Source organism: Micromesistius poutassou (assembly GCF_964030765.1).
Source record: "Micromesistius poutassou genome assembly, chromosome: 19".
In the NCBI taxonomy this organism is placed as follows: domain Eukaryota; kingdom Metazoa; phylum Chordata; class Actinopteri; order Gadiformes; family Gadidae; genus Micromesistius; species Micromesistius poutassou.
This window is the reverse complement of record NC_140289.1, coordinates 1,747,028-1,765,310: the sequence shown is the minus strand read 5'-3', so window position 1 is coordinate 1,765,310 and position 18,283 is coordinate 1,747,028. Positions and strand designations below refer to the sequence as shown.

Sequence of the window (18,283 nt, the reverse complement as noted above, 5' to 3'; positions counted from 1 at the left end):
GGACCGGAAACGAGCGTGTGAGGGTTTTGTTTACTTGTGTCGCTTACCTGCCGATGTCACAGTGACCGCGGCTCGTAGTCGTTATCCAGCACTGCATACTTCGACCTCACTTTATAATCTCACCTGGGTTTTATTTTCGTAATCAGTTTTCCCAGCATTTGTTATCGATGATCCGAAATAAGGAAGCTCAATACGTGAAGTCCTCTCCGGGTCTGTTTTACTAGCGCACTTTCTTTTTCAAGTTTCAAAGTTTAAACCTTCACATGCGCGGTGGCAAATGCCGACTTCTGCAAAAAAAAATGTCCGAGAAAAAAAGAGGTAAGGCGAATTTAATTTCGAGTTTTTTCTCTCCCTCTTTTTTTCTTTCAATGCGTGGTATTTACACCAGGTCACCTGACAACGCGTGTGTGTCTTGTCTCTCGGCGTCTGTTTGTGTCTCTGTCTGTCTGTGTGCGTGTTTCTGTCTGTCTGGCTGGCTGGCTGGCTGTCTGTCTGGCTGGCTGGCTGTCTCCGTGTCCGTGTCTCCGTCTCTCTTGTCTCTGATGTCCTGATTTCTCCCCCAGACTACAGCTCGACTGGAGGTTTGTGCAGAGGTTCCTCAGCATCCACAAGGTGCTGTTTCCGTCCTGGACCAGCCAGAGCGTCCTCATGTTCGGAACTCTGCTAGTCCTCACCTTGACGGGTAACTCCACCCAACAGGGACAGATCAATATACAATTTAACGTTATTGGGAGATATTAACATTTCAGCTATGGAGTGTTTCTTTGGCATACAACTGAATGAATTAAAGTGTACACCTAGTGTTGTTTTATTGTATGACTATGTTATGACTATGTTTCAATGTCAAGCACTTTGAGTCTGACTTGTGTATAAAAAGTGCTATATAAATGAAGTGGCCTTGCTTTAGCTTTACAGTGCCTCATTATAAACCATATATTGCTGTATTAACACGTTTTTTTAAAAACAACTGGATGATAAATGGAATATAAAAATTGGCCGTACGTTTACGTATTTTAATTGTGCTGTACAACCTTCGTACAGGTTGTCTTCAATTTTTTTCCCTTTGTCTTTGCCCTTTTTCGAGCGCAGTCATTTCACAGAAGATTTTATTCCTGGTGACCTTTAGTTCCCTTTTCTGTGCACGGCGCCACCTGTTCCACCTCATTTTTCAAGTTCACTTGTAAAACGTGTCCCTTTGTTTCACAAAATGCTTACTCATGTGTTCTTTCTTCCTGTATCAGAGCAGCTGATCATTTACCAGGTGGGGATCCTTCCCAGCCAGTTTTACATGGTGTTGGCTGACAAGGATTACCCAGCCTTCCGCAACCTGATCACCCTGGCCATACTGCTCATCCTGCTCAACTCCACGGTATGTCATTCCTCAGTTATCTTTTGGTGTTTTGGTTGCTTCAACTGACTGCTGTCTCTACCTCCCATTATTGATTGGAATCAGTTTAATCTCAGCTAATCACACATTGACTATTCCTATGTAAATCCACCCACCAAACATGTTAAGATGCAATCAGCAGTTAATAAACAAAAGGGGCAGGGTTAGGGTCTCAATTTTATTGGGTTATTGGTTATTGGGTCTCAAAACACCCAATATATTATACAAACCCATATAAATCGTGTTATAATACAAGATATGCTGTTTTAACATAACGTCACAAAACACAAATACGGACAATGACAAACTTGGCTCTAACCTGTACAACATACAATCATGCATCACCCCGGTATGGCATGGTATGATCCACCGTTGGTCCAACCCCGTGGTCTTCTGTCTATGTCTCCCTCTTGGCTCCGCCTCCGGGGCGGCATGTGGCTCAGGAGGTAGAGCGGGTTGGCTGGTAACCACAAGGTTGCTGGTTCGATCCCCGGCTCCTCCTAGCTGAGTGTCGAGGTGTCCCTGAGCAAGGCACCTCACCCTGACTGCTCCCGACGGACTGGCTGTCGCCCCTGCGTGGTTGACATCCGCCATCGGTGTGTGAATGTGTGCATGAATGGGTGAATGTCAGGCAATGTTGTAAAGCGGTTTGGATAAACGCGCTATATGAATGCAGTCCATTGACCATTACCTTTTGCCTCACCAGCTGAAGAGCCTGGACCAGTACATCTGCAGCCAGATGTACGTGGGCTGGCGGCAGGCGCTCACCGAGAGCCTCCACGCCGACTACTTCCGGGGCAGAGTGTACTACACCCTCAACGTCCTCCGGGAGGACATAGACAACCCGTGAGTGACCCTTTGTGACCTTTGACCTGTGTGGGAGGGACTAGCGTCTGCCTGCAGCTCTAGGTGTTTCGACGACGTCATCTGAGCAACAATAGGCCGCCCGTAAATCAATAAAGGGAGAAGGGTAGCCAGTAGTGGGGGGCTGTCAGCAGATGGTCAGCAGAAGGCGTCGTGTTTGAACCCAATCAACGTCAGTAATCATGGTGAGCTCGGTGTACTGTCTGACCCCACTGGGGGACGTCACAGAGGTACAGAATCTGTCCCCCCCCCCCCTGATTGGTCATTAGTCCTTCGTCCAGTGATTTGTAGTTTTCTCCCTTGGTTTTTGCCTCTCCAGAGACCAGCGAATCAGTCAAGACACAGAGAGGCTGTGCAAGCAGATGAGCAACATGGCCAGTCGACTCATCGTCTCCCCCTTCACGCTGGCGTACTACACCTACCAGTGCTATCACAGGTGATGCACGGCGCAGCGCTGTTGCCTAGCAACTGTACCGCACTGGCAATACAGACACTCTTAGTGGTATCCATTCCAGTTGTGTGTTGGGACTTTCGATCACAGCTCCTGTATGAGAATGATCCAAATCGTCTTTTCAGATATCAAACATCCGTTAGACATATTATTAAATGTGAATAAGCTCTTACTTCCAAGACTGTGAATCTAGTGCAACAGCAGGCTTGGTTTATACTAAACTGAATTGATGACGGAGCCAATGCCTCCATTAACGGACTGTGTTTGTGATTGTTGACAGTAGCAAGAGACAGGAAATGAGTGGATGAAAGGCATGCATTTGTGTACTTAGAGTGGCGAAACTTCTGTGGTGACCATATATGGTCAAGTGACGAATGTTTAAAACCACCCAAAATAAACACAAATCGCCCATGATACACCTCAAACAAAGCAGTACAGATGTGTAATCTTCAGATTGAGAGAAATAAATCTTTCGCTGATTTCAGTGTATTTGTTTGTGTGAACGGAATCTGTTTTCTACGCTCCTCTAGTACTGGCTGGATGGGTCCAGTGAGTATCTTTGGCTACTTTGTGGTGGGGACCATCTCCAACAAAATGCTCATGGGCCCCATCGTCAACACGCTCTTCCAGCAGGAGAAACTAGAGGGCGACTTCAGGTACGTTCATCACATTTCAACGAGTAATCGACTCTTCGATTGACGGAAAACTAATAAAATCCTCCTTTTTAGAATGGATTAATCGATGAGGTCGTTCATCAAGTGCAAATAACAAACATTTGCTGCTAAATTTTGCAGTTCAATATAAATATCTGGTTCACGGATCATTATTAAAGGAATCGTCGGATAAAGCTAGCACGTTTAAGACATCACTTAAGACTGGTAACTAGTTATGTTATTTGCTTTTCAGTCAACTATGAGAATAATCGCTAGTTGCAGGCTTATTATATTTCAATATTGTCTCGGGCCAGCTTTCATGAACAATGGAACTCGTGGCCTTCCTAGTAGAGTATATGTAAATAGATAACCCTAAAAAAAAGTAAATGGATGTTCTTGCTTCTTAACATTTACATACAGTGTTACAACCCCTGTGTGTAACAGCCTTCTAAAGTTCTTTGTCATGGAAACCGGAGAATAGGAAGTTCAAATTTGTGTCAGCATTATGCGTTTGTTCATCACAGGATTTGTGTCAGCTGATCTGTCAGACAGATTTTCTCACACGTTTAATATTGAACATCATCGCAAGGGTTGTATATGACGAGCGACCAGTGAAAGAAAATGACACCACTTATCTCGCCTCTTTAACTCTATAGTTTTTTATTAAAGACGTAAAATCTCCCGTTGGTTTGTGTTCGTGTCTGCAGGTTCAAGCACATGCAGATCAGAGTCAACGCAGAGTCTGCCGCCTTCTACAGGTTAGAAACATCCCGTGTGCTCTGTGTGGGCTTACAATAGTGTCTCCTGTTTGACTCCACACAGACACCCAGGGCTGCTCGGATGCACTCGCACGCGCTGTCTCTCCACATAAACAGCGACAAAGCCAATAAACAGAGTCCTACCCACCAGTAGTACCCACAATAATCCCCCCAAGCTATTTCCATATTCGTTTCTCGTCTTTGCATGCAGAGCCGGTAAAGTGGAACACATGAGGACCGACCGGAGGCTGCAGACTCTACTGCAGACTCAGAGGAGGCTGATGAACAAAGAGCTCTGGCTGTACAGTAAGCACCGTTACCTTTCTGCCACGTAGCACGTCCACGCCCGTAGGTACACATTGGGTCAGCCAGCCACTAGTGTGGCGCTAACCGCTAACACGGTCTGCGAACGTCCCTCTCTGATTCAGTCGGGGTGAACACCTTTGACTACCTGGGCGGCTTCCTCAGCTACATCATCATCGCCATTCCCATCTTCACGGGGATCTACGACGACCTCAGCCCCGGGGAGCTGAGTGCTCTCATCAGCAGGGTGGGTCTCTAACAGCCTCTCGGTCGCTGGGTTTTAGTCATCTCCGTTCATATCATTGTGCAGTAGTCGTAGTACTAGTAGATAACACTATGATGAGGAAAAATCGTCATTATTTTTGAACAACCACTAGGTGGCATCAAAGACCACTGTTTCCTAAAATGTATGTAAAAAAGTAAAAGATGGCAAGATCTCTCTTTCTCTAATGACTGTCAATTACTCGTTATTAAACGTTATCCTCCCTCCAAGTTATGTCACTCTTCTTTGTGACCTGTTTTCTGTCTCTCTACCTCTCTGTTGGACCTGGTCACTGAGTTGCGTTTCTCTTCCCTGTTCAGAATGCCTTTGTGTGCATCTACCTGATCAATGGCTTCTCCCAGCTGATAGACCTGTCCACTACTCTGTCAGACGTGGCTGGGTACACCCACAGGTAACATAATATACTAATATACTGCATACTCCTCGCCGTGTGTGTGTGTGTGTGTTTTTGTAGAGAGGACTTCAACAAAAAGAATTCTGTTTGTGAGTTTAGAAAGTGTAACGTGTGTGTGTGTGTGTGTGTGTGTGTGTGTGTGTGTGTGTGTGTGTGTGTGTGTGTGTGTGTGTGTGTGTGTGTGTGTGTGTGTGTGTGTGTGTGTGTGTGTGTCAGGATCGGGGAGCTGAGGGAGGCGATGGCGGACATCTTGCGGAGACAGTGTGATTACGACCCAGCCTCGGGGGACAACTACGACTTTGACAGGTAGGGCATGAGGATACTGTGAAAGAGCACCAATTATGTAATAAACAATGAGAGGAAATTGTAAAATGTGTCCTAATTTCTCAGGTATCTCAGGAAAGAGGCTCACAACCAAGGGGGGATTACCCTGATAAAGTCAAGTTCAAATAAAAAATGATGTTGTTATCTTCTTGTCGCAGGATGTCACATCTCTCTCTCATCCCCCCGCCCCCATCTCTTCCTCTTTCTCACCCCTCCCCCTCTCCCCTCTCTCTCTTTTGCTCTGCCCCTCTCCCTCTCTTTCTTCCCCCCTCTCCCTCTTTCCCCCTCTCTCTACCACCCATCTCCCATCTATCTCTCTCTCTCCAATCTCCCCTCCTTCCCCCTCTCTTCTCCCTTTCCCTCTCTCTCCCTCCCCTCGCCCTCCCCTCCTCTCTCCCTCTCCCTCCCGCCAGTGACTTCAACGTCCACGCCGGGCCGGCCGACACGGCCTTCGTCCTGGACCGCCTGTCCTACCGCTCCCCCGACTCTGACGAGCTCCTGGTGGAGGAGCTCAGCCTGAAGATCAGCCAGGGGCGCCACCTGCTGGTGGTGGGGAACACGGGCACCGGCAAGACCTCGCTGCTCCGCGTGCTCAACCGCCTCTGGGAGGCAGACAGCGGTGAGGTGGACGCAGCAGTGGGTCGGTCAAAATGCCCCCTTTTCAGGGGGGGCGCCCCGGCGGCTCACCGCGGGGTAGAGAGCGCGCGTACCATGCACAGGCTCGGTCCTGAACGCAGCGACCCGGGTTTGGATCCTGCCCGTGGTCCTTTGCTGCAGGCCCTCCCCTCTATCTCCCATACCTTCCTCATTATCTCATCTCTATAATAAAGCATAAAAATGCAAGACCCCTTTTTTTTTATAGAGGACTCATCGAAAAGGACAAACAAGGGTGTCGCTCATAGCTTGTTATGGGTGCCATACTTTGATGTTCCTGTGCACAGGGATCAGGGTTGTCTCACTCGTTTGGTCTACTTACCGCGCCCTGATTCATCAAAGGAGCAGGATGTTACGACCGACCCCTGTGTTTGGGCTCTGAGGATGCCTCTGTGGAAAGGGGGGTAGTGAGAGCCTCTCTCTGTGTGCCATGAATCTCTGGGCCTCTCTCATTAAGTCTACGTCCAAGGGCCAAGGGCAGATCACGTGTTTGTCTGCGTACCAGTGATGCTGAGCTCCCACCAGAAAGTGGCCAAACGTCACTCATTTGGGGACACCTGGTCGTCTTTGTAATGTGCGTCATCATGTACAAAATACATGATAACAAAATATCCTACAGGTGAACCTCCTTCACTGTCTATTATTAAACGTAGCAAGAAAGACGTTTACCTTAAGTTTTTTTAAGTTGAGTTTAGAAGTGTAAGTTGTCCTGAATAATGAAATACCAACGTGACACTGCTGTGATCCATGTGACTTGAGTATTATTTATGTTCTTCAGGTTTTGTCCAGATGACCACGTGCTTCGGGCCCAGGGGGATTCTGTTCCTGCCCCAGAAGCCGTACCTCACCGACGGGACACTGCGTGAGCAGGTAGACCTCCACACGTTGTTCTGGTCCACGATGAGGTCCGTCGTGAATGGCTCCTAATGGTGGTCTTAATCATCATTATTCTAAACCTTTGTTTAAAACAGGTGATCTACCCCTTGAAGGATATTTACCCTGCATCAGGTATGATCTCGAAGGCTTGAAAAAATTCTGTTGAATAGAAAACGGACATATGTGACGAATAAGAATATTGAGAAATTGGTGTTTAATTGGTGTTTGTCTTTATTCATTCAGGGTCGGTGGACGATGAAAGAATTATCCAGTTTCTGGAACTGGCGGGGGTGGTAAGGGAGCGGAACACAATACGCTGTGTCCTATTGGAGCTTATTGAGCTGGAGGTTTAGTCCGTCCTGAGCTAACCTTCACCTCTGTCTCCTGCCTCATAGTCCAGCCTGCTGAAGCGGACCGGAGGTCTGGACGAGAAGGTGGACTGGAACTGGTAAACGCAGAGAAAAATAGATCAACCGTGTGTGTGTGTGTGTGTGTGTGTGTAGCTTCTCCAATGGCTCTCTTTGCTGCAGGTATGATGTCCTGTCGCCGGGCGAGATGCAGCGCCTCTGCTTCGCTCGCCTCTTCTACCTGCAGCCCAAATACGCAGGTTGGCTCCTTCAAAAATAAAAGTCTGGACTGAAATTAGCTAAAGCTATAAATGTTATGATGCTTTTCTGCAGGATTGTGCACAATCCACATGAGCTGTATCTGTCCCAATCAAATAAAAACAAACTAAACTCAACTTTTAGTCAGGGCAACATTTACCCGACAGCACGTTTGATATGACTCGTACTCGGGTCACAAGTCACATCAAACACTCTGTCAGTAGATGTTGCCGTGACTAAAACACAGTCAAGACTTTTTCCGCAGCAGCAGTTCAGTGTGTGTGTGTTCAAAACGGACCAAACTGATTGTGCGTGTGTGTTGTGCGGTAGTGTTGGACGAGGCCACCAGCGCACTCACAGAGGAGGCAGAGGGACAGCTGTACCGGCTGTGCAAACAGCTGGGCATGACCCTGATCAGCCTGGGCCACCGCAGCAGCCTGGAGAAGGTAGGTCCCATCACGGTCACGGTCCTGTATGCACATGTAGATGTAACATCTGTATTTATTCAAATTCTGTATATACATGTTATACTGTAGATATGTATCATGGTGCCTCTGTATATAATATGGTTTACTGTATAGATATAACATGGTGTCTTTGTATTTATCAACATGTATGTGTCATACCTATCTTTAATGAAGTCTTTATTCTGTATTTTACTTTGAAAAGGCACTCGAGCTAAAATTGCTGTACATGAGAAACGCTTGTATTTTTAGAGAGCTGTTGTGGGCAAGCCTCATCCAATCACAAGAGGTCACTAGAGGCACGCTTCTCACACCAAGTACGCTGTCACGAGTTGTGACTGCAATGCCGGAACACGTCACACGTGGTTAATCGCTACGCGGTCGTGGTTGTGTTTTGTCAGTACCACGACGTCTCGTTGAGGCTGTGTGGCGGAGGCCGCTGGGAGCTGACCACACTGAGGGAGGAGGGGGGGGCTGACGGCCATGTCATCGAGGACACCGGCTTGTGAGGCCCCTCTGTGTGGTGCACGCCTGAACACACCTCAACACCAGGTGTGTAAGGGATGAACAATAAACGCCGAAGGAAGAGGCAAGACGCACGTCTGCGGGGGTTCCTTTTGTCGCCAAAGTGGAGCGTGATGGAATGGTGGAGGAGTTGACTCGCTACCCGTTTACTAAAAGTAGTGTGATAAGGTTTACAGTTGGTTATGTGGTTGTTATGTGGAAATGTTTGGGGGAGTTTTACAAAGCAAGGTTGGGCTGGCTAACCTTTTGTAAAATATGATTTATTGTAAATATAAATGCCAATTTAGACTGGATAGGTCTAATGTTGTTCTGTGCCTATTATTAGAGCAAAATGTAATATGATCAAATGTCTACAATCATTGCACTGATCAATAGATTTTTTCCGTTTTTTGAAATAAAAAAAGCGAAATTGTTCCCTTCTAACTTTTACTAGTATAAATGGTAAACAGTATTTCAAAACTTGTATCAGTTTCATCTAAATGGGTTAATCAAATATATAATAGTAAGAATATGACCTTGAAAAGCATGCAACACATTAGCTTGGCTTTCCATGAACCATGGCCTCAAAATGGACACGAGTGGCTCCTCGTGGATTCACTGCTTCCTCGTATGAGTCTGGAGGTTTCAGATGAAACCAAACTCCTCGTCAGCCTTCCTCTCTCACCAACCGTCCCATGCGCACCAAACTTGGGCTGGCCTGATATGAATAAGGGGTCGTGGGAGATTGCTGAAAGCTCAGAATATTTAACGGTGGGTTTTCTTAAATAAAACCGTGTATAACCCCCCAAATAACGTGATTCCTAACCACCAGCAAACTAATCCGAGCCAAACTTGGTGTGCTGCCGAGGGGGTTAACACGATGGGTTGTGGATGCCGGTCGTTGGGGGCACAAGAATTCTGGGTTGCAATTATTAACCCAATAATGAGGTCACGGGTCCAAAACGCTGGAGAACCACTATTCTGTGATAACCAGCTCGGACCCCTGAAGTGGGCCCCTGGGGCCTGCTCTGTGTGTGTGTGTGTGTGTGTGTGTGTGTGTGTGTGTGTGTGTGTGTGTGTGTGTGTGTGTGTGTGTGTGTGTGTGTGTGTGTGTGTGTGTGTGTGTGTGTGTGTGTGTGTGTGTGTGTGTGTGTGTGTGTGAGAAGCAGAAATATTGGCTCGCACACACACCAGCCCAACTGTCTGGCCAATCTGTGCACTCTGGGGGCAATATGTCACGTTTCTAATAGATGGAGCATGTGGCAGGGACTGAGTGGGATAGAGATGCACAAGGTCAGGTGTGTGTGTATGTGCGTGTGAAACGTGACACAGCTGGTACTTTTTTATTTTTGTAGTTCTTTTTTTTTTTTTAGGTAATCCTAATCTACACACACCCCCAGGCGATTTCCCACCCACATACATACTGTATATATACACATATATACACACACACACACACACACACACACACACACACACACACACACACACACACACACACGATAACCAAGACTACTCCTCTCTGACCACCGTTTGTCTGATGCAGATAAAGTGGTTCTCATGGTCGTTTCCCGTGGTGGCCTGTGATGTCCGCAGGGCAATGCGGGGGCCACCTGTCTCTGAGAACACAGACTAATGAACCATCCGTTCTGTCACCCGTTTAGATGAACCCAGAGACATAGATTGACAGGCTTCAAAAAGTGTCAACAACTAGTTGGCAGGACAACATGTGCTGATGGTAGAAAAACTGTAACTGGTAGAAGTTGTAGTTCTCCGTAGAAAAATAGATATATTGACTTGTTTTAGCACCAGGTGTCGCTCAGGTTCATGAAATGATGTACAAAACATCTGCTTGATAACACATAACGTATCTTTCGAGAAAAACAATTATCTAATACGTTTCCGGCCAACAGGCATTTGGTGAGGAGCCAAAAAACGAATGTATTACATTTAACATATACTGACCAAAAACAAAGCACTAATCAGAACCATGATACACAGATTAATCGATACCCTTTGACATTGAAGTTCTGTGTGAAACAAGAGAGGGGGTTCAGTTCTAAAGGCCAGGGGGCCCCGCATGCCCCTGGGACCCATATAACTTACCTAGCGTATTAAGCCACTCTCCAATGTGTGCAGATGTTGCTCGTCGAATTATAGCCACGTTAAGCACATTAAACCCAATTAGGTTTTAGAGAGGGCTAAGCTATGTGTCCGGTGGTCGTAGCGATCCGCGCTATCTGGGCCACCAGATAAACCCCCTAATAGCATTAACGAACGAATAAATGCGGGCCCGTATCCGAGTTTCTGTGTGAACCGTGTATGTCCAGACTATCGAGTCGTCCTCGTCGTCGTCACTTGTGGATTTTGAGCGTCTTTCTTGTCGCGCTTCACTTTCAGAGCCGAATGAGAGCCCGAGGGACTCAAGGTGTTGTTGTCTTCCTGCTCAGACGGATCAAAGGACATTCATAATTTCATAATTGCATGCTAATTCATGGTAATAGTTTTGTATCCATATTTAGAGCTTCAAGAAGTATGCTTTGATTAAGTATGAAGACATTTTCTTTGCTTCTTTAGTTTATAGTTTTATTTATAATCGTCCATTGCCAGCTTTATATATTTTTTATAAAGCATATTATTATTTATTTTTTCAATCAATTTGTTACTAAGCGAATTCCCCAAGGAAAAATAAAGAAGGAACTGAATCTGAATAATGCATAAACCCATATTTATTATTATATACAGGTTATACATGCCCCCAGATCAAACCAAAGTCAATAATAATGCCATTTATTCATAATTGAAAAGGCTAACCCACCATAACAACATAATCCGTTTTGCTGAAGTAGGGTATTTAGGTCATATCTGTGTCTGTAATTCACAAGCTCATGCTGCTCCGATGTTTAATTAAGGTGAATTAATTACAGTTATTTACCACGTGTATGTTAATTACAACAGCTTTGCTCCGTTTCAGTAAAACTAATTTCATGGGATTGTGCTGGGAATCCATATATAAGGTCAATCTCATCCTACCCTTGTCCTCAAAAAATCTCTTTCACTAGTGAGAGCTTGTTGATCTATCAGGGCAATATGGTTTCCTGTTGTGATATCAGAAGGTATCTAAGCAACAGTCATGTACATACACACCAAAACAAAAACATGTAATCAATGTAGGCCTACAATCAGCAATCAATACTCTCATAATATGTGTTTATGTTTTCCCTCATGGCAGATGTCAATGTGGGAAGACAATACTAGAATATCCTTTAAACATGTCCATCCAGCCAGTTCCACTAAATAGTAGGCATGCATTTGATTAAGTCTCTTAATGAGGCATATGCAGGTGAGGATGTTCAGTTGTAAAATGAATAAAAATGTTTGTTTATGAATTGTCTCTCCCTCTCTATAGCGGAAAAGAGGGCAATAAAGATTGACAGAGCTATAGTCCTCTGGGCGTTCACATTTCATTTAGTCAAATGGCTTCTTTGGCAGCCATAGACATGACATCTGCATTCTGCAATACCACGGGCACTTTGGGGAGAGATGGGCATGAGAAGTACAATGTGAAGTTGCTGGATTTTGAGAAGTACAAACAGAAGTTGCTGGATTTTAGTTGACTGTTTTGGAATTCCCGGTCAGAAGGATAGCCTTCTGATTTGGGGGAATGCTTTGGTTGTTCTCTGTTTTGTTCTGAGACTAGATATCTGCACCTGTGCTTTTGTGTTGATTGTATTGGTCTTTGCATGCAATGTTCCAGATTAAATGGACGTGCAATTGATGTCCCGTTTTCAAATTATGACGATCAAATCCTTGGACATATTAATATTAATATTTATCTCAGTCTCTAAGAATAACTGATACTGGTTCGGTTGTATAGTACCAACAAAGCCTGTTGAGCTACTCTTAAAAACAAATGACAAAAATCAAGAATTAGAACAATTTAGAAGATTTTATTTAAGCTACAATTGCACTAATACAGAGACAAACAAGTCATTTTTCATCACACATGGGCCTATAACCATGTCAACTGTATTAACGCTATTTTCAAAATGTACAATATACAGTATATACACAGTGGGGGTTGGAGATATGGCAGTGTGAGTCCTCAGTGAGAACATCATCATGGTGCTACTGCTGACATGTGGAGATCGATGTAGTTCAACATAACCTAAGTATGTTGCCTTCAACACACTTTAACTCAGCATAATGGAAATCGTCAAACTATAGCTTGGACACATGGACAGGATTTTTAGTTCAATAGCTAACCGCCATCTTGTGGAAAACATCCCTGCATGATGCACCAGTCGATTTATGTAGCTGTAGAGGGAGTGTGGGGAGGAGGAGGAGGAGAATGTCTTTGCCCGTCACAAGGCCCGTCCACCCCCCCCGTCCAAACGCGTGTTTCAGTGCGTCGACTGGCTCTCTGCCGTGTGTTTGTCCTCCGCCTCGGGGCTTTCCTTCGTCGTCTGCCCGCTCGGCCTCTCGGTCTCGGGGGGACTCGACGCGAACGGCACGGGGGACCTCCGCATCTTGGCGCTGTGCTCCTGGGCCTTGGCTCTCAGGGCCGCGATGCTGTTCTCCCGGAGCTCCTCTTTGGAGATGGAGACGGAGACGGGGGGAGGCGGCGCCACGCGGTCCTTCCTCGGCCTCTCCTGGTCCTCGGCCTCCATGCCTCGCTCCCCCGGCGCCGCTTCTTGCAGCGGCGTCTGCGTGCTCTTGGGTTTCTCCGGGGAGGTGTGGCACGGCGTCTCCATCGACTTCTTGTGCATGCCTGGAGTGAGGGAAGGGTTAGATTATATCAATATAGACAAAAAAAAAGTAATTAAAATAATGTATTTTTGAGTCAAGATCTAAAAAGGTCGTCATATCTTTGGATGTTGCAAGTGATAATGATAATGGCGCTTCTTGTTCTCGTGATTGATTTTTAATTATTCGTTTATTTAGGCCTATTAGACTGCAGTTTGACATTAAAGCCTGTGGCTTTCACAAAGTTCAAAGCAAGTAAAGACGTTATTGAGGGGGAACAAGAATCTAACATTCAATTTGAGTAACTTCATTGATTTAATGGAATCAATTGCGAGTGTCAAAAGAGAAAATCTGAGTTAATCTGTCCTGATAAAGTGGGATTATCCCCAGATCGACCGTCTCCTTTTATTGGCCGGGTCAAGCTTGTATTGGCTGTTAACATGAGCAGCGATTGGCTCCTAAACCCTCAGATGTAACATTGATTTACTCATGATTTACATGCACCACTCCATAAGAAGTAAAGGTGCAAATTACATCGGATAATGGGAAATCTATGAACCAGATTTAATTTAGTAAATCAGCAACAACTTTTATTTTTGATGACAATGGTTGAAAAGAGCCACAGAATTCCCGGTTGCTCTAGTTTAAGTATGAAAGTACATTCCAAATTCAATTTTTTTTTTTTTTACATTTTTTACTATTTTTCACCTATACTTCAACCACTACTTCTACAGTTTTCAGTTTTCGTTTTTTTATGACGTAGAAAAAGTGCCAGCAGTAAACTAACTAGTGGAACTAGTGGAAGTTTACAATATTATTTTGTAAATATTTAGTTTTTGTTCTCTTTTGAACCCTACTTGCGATGAATATAACACATGCTGCCAACGCGTCATATGTCCCAACATCTTGTCTCTTAACCCCAAATAAGTGGAAGCTTGCAATACAAAACATTTAGGCCTACATTGTTACATTGTTACGAGTTAAATTCTATTATTTCTTTGGTTATACCCGTTTTTAAACCTGAAGCCTGCAGTGCCTTACCGAGCAGCCAGGGGGCGCAGGAGTCCACGACGCCTTCCTTGGCGGACTTGAGGATGGACTCGGGCAGCGGGATGGAGTGTCGCACCATGGCGCCGTAGAGGCCGTACTCGGCCATCACGCTGCTGCGGCCCCAGCACTTCTCCCGCTTCCTCCACTTGGCGCGCCGGTTCTGGAACCAAACCTGGAGGAGGGGACGACATGATTGGCTGATGAGGACCCAGTGGAGCATGGTAACACTACCAGGGTTAGATGTTCGAATCCGAAAATCCGAAGCCACCCATGTTAACCGTATTGTGACACTTTGAATTTTGAGGGGGGGGGGGGGGGGGGGACGGACGATGGCAGAAGGGTCTAGGTTCGTTTCCCCATGTCCCAGTGCACCTGTAGTCATCCATCCAAGATGTCTTCCCTCTACCGTCTAGTCCATTCAGTATCTGAACTCGTATCTGAATTCACTGTAGCTTCAATTGCCTTGGACCAAAGTGTCTGATACGTTTGGCATTAAGTGGTAATGTGAAGCTGAAGATAATCCTCTTCAAAATTAGGAAATTGTGTCGATCTTGAGATCGACACAACGATAAAGGATAAGATCGTCAAAGCAGCACTAAAATACGCAAAACCAAGATTTTTTTCTTTTTGTTGGATGGGAAATCATAACCAAGAGCCATGATATTTCCATTAGCCTATTTCTATTCGTGTGTGTGTGTGTGTGTGTGTGTGTGTGTGTGTGTGTGTGTGTGTGTGTGTGTGTGTGTGTGTGTGTGTGTGTGTGTGTGTGTGTGTGTGTGTGTGACTGCCCCTCCCTCCTCGCTCCTCAAGTGCCAAAATTGATTTCCAACATGCCGGGCTGGAGCTCATGAATATGAATGAGGAAGACCAGGAAAAATGAGTGCACTAAAATGGCTGTGTGTGTGTGTGTGTGTGTGTGTGTGTGCGCGTGTGCGCGTGTGGCTCAGGGAATTAAAAACCACCAACGCCAAGCCTTGAAAGCTGTTCGGTGAGATCGAACGATGATAGCCTCACTCCCATAAAAGATCCTCCTCAGATGAGCAATCATGATTTGAACAGTAACTGTGTGTGTGTGTGTGTGTGTGTGTGTGTGTGTGTGTGTGTGTGTGTTGTGTTGTGTGTTGGCGTGTGTGTGCGTATCTGTGTGTGCGTATCTGTCTGTGCGTGCACATATCTGTGTGTGTGGATATCTGTGCACGTGTGTGTGGATACGTACGTGTGTGTGTGTGTGCACGCGTATTTGTTTGTGTGTATGTATCTGCGTGTGTGGGTATCTGTGCATGTGTGTGTGCATGTGTATCTGGGTGTGTGTGTGTGTGTGTGTGTGTTTGTATCTGTGCGTCTGTGTGATTTATGTGTATGTGTGTGTGTGTGTGTGAGTGTCTGTGTGTGTGTATGTGTGTGTCTGTGTGTTTGTTTGCCCGTGTGTGTGTGTGTGTGTGTGTTTGAATCTGAGTGTGTGTGTGTGTGTGTGTGTATGTGCGCGTTTGCCTGTGTGTGTGTGTGTGTGTGTGAGGAGCCAGTGATCTAGAAGACGAGCCCTGGGGTGAGTCGGGGCTGATTGAAAAATAAGGTAATTTCCAACCGCGATCGATGGGCGACAGGCGTTCAAATATCATGGGAAATTAGAGCACTTGGAGCAGGCCGGCCGGGGCCCGCTGACCTGTGCTAATTAATTTCTATGTAGTTATCGTTTCATTTCAAGTCTGTTGTCGGCCCCTCGGGGGCCACAAAGTGGTAATTTCCCCTGAATTAACTAATTATCTGCGGCTTGGTCGAAGCAGTGGTTAATGTGAGAGCAGAAGGAGCGGCGAAGAGGAGGGTTATGATGGATCGTGATGAAGGGGAGGGTAATGATGATGATGGTGGTGATGATAGGAGTGTTGCTCATGCTAATGAGGATGATGATATTGGAGGCGATAATGGTGGTGGTGGTGATGATATAATAAAGGTAGTGGTGGTGATGGAAGTGGAAACGGTGATGATGCTATTAGTGGGGATAATGATGGTGGTGGGGATAATGATGGTGGAAGTGGTGGTCATGCTAATAGTGATGATGATATTCGTGGTGATGATATTCGTGGTGATGTTAGTGATGAAGACATTGGTGGTGGGGGGTGACAATATTAATGGACGTGGTGTTCGTGATAAAAAATAGTGATGGCGATGATGATAATGAAAGCGGTGGTGGTGTTGAGAGAGCGATCGTGGGAGTGATGGTGATGACGATTGTGTCGGTGATGATGGTGTCGGTTATGACCATGATGATGATGAAGGTCATGTTGGTGGTGATGGTGATGGTGTGGATGGTTGTCACGGGGTTGATGGTGGTGGTGATGGGGGGGGTGGGGGGGGGTTGGAAGCTGTAATTGACCGCTGATTGGACACCTGTCCATCTGAACGGGATTCTAGAAGGCTCTCCTCTCTTTGTGTGTCTCTCCTCTCCGGGGGTGAACCAGGCCCCCCTCTACGGCCTAACTCATCTCCTCATCGCCCCGTTACGGTCCACACCACAGCTACATTTAAATTGATATTCATTGCAGATATGGACTGGGATTAATCGGCTAAATATTACAGAATGGCCCTGATAATTGATAAATAATTTTGCATGGTTCATGCTGTTATCAGAAACTGGTTAAAGGAGTGTGGTGTGACACTTGTTGTTAATAGGTGAATATTTGAGTACAAACTCTTTATACAGTAAATCTTAAATGAATTAACGCAGGTCACAATTCCCTTTCCTGGGGTGCAGCCTGACCCCCTGAATCAGAACGTATTCATGGTTCCTTCTAAGATTTAACTGGACCGAGTTAAAACAGATGCACTAATCTCTTTCTGTTTGTTTAACCTCATGTTGTGGTTAAACCAATGAAAGTGACCGTTTTAGATTTGGTTCTCCTTATAACAGGATGCATCATATTGCATGTTTGTAACATATTGACCAGTAAAATGTACAGAGGTTATTTTTAATTTAGTCTAAGAGAATGATGACATACAAAATGTGTCAGACATATACAACTGAATAACGAGACGTCTTTCTCAGATCAAAAAAAAGGAGAGAAAATGAATTCTAATTAAATAATAAATCATTGCGAATTATGTAATGTATTTTTCACACCCTGAATGGACACGCACACACACACACACACACACACACACACACACACACACACACACACACACACACACACACACACACACACACCTGTATTCTGTCTTCTGGCAGGTCGGTTTTCATGGAGAGCATTTCTCTGGCGTACACGTCAGGGTAGTGGGCTTCGTTGAAAGCCTTCTCCAGCTCCTCCAGCTGGAACGACGTGAAGATGGTTCTGGCAAGGATTGGGAAGGTAATCGTTATTTTATTTGTATAAAAAAATAACAAAGGCTATACAAATAAATAAATTCAAATGTTACATTTTCCGTTTGATGTTCGGGCCTAATACGATTCACGAAGAACGCCATTCATCGTTATTGCTGTTCAGTAAAAGGAAGTAGCCTAACATCAAGACAACGGACTAATATAGGCTAGGCCTTCAAGAGATCAAGATTATTAAAATCGTACGTTTAAAATCATTGTAGAATGAATTACCTCCTTACAATAGGTTGTCTTTGTGTATCAGGAGTGTAAGGCATCTCATAATAATACAGACAAAAGACTAATAATAAAAGGCTTATAATAATAATAATAATAATATTGACAATAATACAAATAGTAATAATAATATCAGAAGATACAGTGAATCCCTTTTTTAATTATATATTTTAACCAAAAGTCAATGGTTTCAATACAAATTACAAATTAACCTAAAAGTACTAGACTATAATTATTATTTTTATTTTTATTATTACTATACTATTATTACTGTTATTATTATTATTATTACTACTCATATCATCATCAGGTTCTAAGTTGTAGTAGATCTATTACGGTTCTACCTGTGACGTCTCTTTTTCCTCTTCTTGTTCT

General features: G+C 44.9%; 2 protein-coding genes across 2 annotated transcripts in view; one reads left to right on the top strand and one right to left on the bottom strand.

The window, feature by feature from the left end:
* The first annotated feature begins 57 nt into the window (after positions 1 to 57).
* abcd4 (ATP-binding cassette, sub-family D (ALD), member 4) lies at positions 58 to 8,954 on the top strand. The gene is made up of 19 exons (XM_084484143.1): positions 58 to 318; positions 564 to 682; positions 1,242 to 1,369; positions 2,094 to 2,233; positions 2,571 to 2,687; positions 3,233 to 3,358; positions 4,063 to 4,113; positions 4,325 to 4,419; positions 4,542 to 4,663; positions 4,999 to 5,090; positions 5,310 to 5,399; positions 5,831 to 6,036; positions 6,850 to 6,941; positions 7,043 to 7,079; positions 7,191 to 7,240; positions 7,343 to 7,395; positions 7,478 to 7,554; positions 7,883 to 7,998; positions 8,418 to 8,954. Exons 1-19 carry the CDS (start codon positions 278 to 280, stop codon positions 8,523 to 8,525), a joined length of 1,860 nt encoding a protein of 619 aa, XP_084340269.1. The 5' UTR covers positions 58 to 277; the 3' UTR covers positions 8,526 to 8,954.
* Positions 8,955 to 12,923: 3,969 nt separating this feature from the next.
* LOC311364232 (visual system homeobox 2-like) overlaps positions 12,924 to 18,283 on the bottom strand; it is a gene marked incomplete at both ends in the record, with an annotated part of 6,040 nt that continues 680 nt past the window's right edge. The window contains 4 exons of the mRNA XM_084484236.1: positions 12,924 to 13,291; positions 14,308 to 14,488; positions 17,522 to 17,645; positions 18,253 to 18,283. The exon at positions 18,253 to 18,283 is cut by the window's right edge and continues 60 nt beyond it. Of these exons, the coding sequence (XP_084340362.1) occupies positions 12,924 to 13,291; positions 14,308 to 14,488; positions 17,522 to 17,645; positions 18,253 to 18,283 (704 nt within the window). The remainder of the gene's footprint in view (positions 13,292 to 14,307; positions 14,489 to 17,521; positions 17,646 to 18,252) is intronic.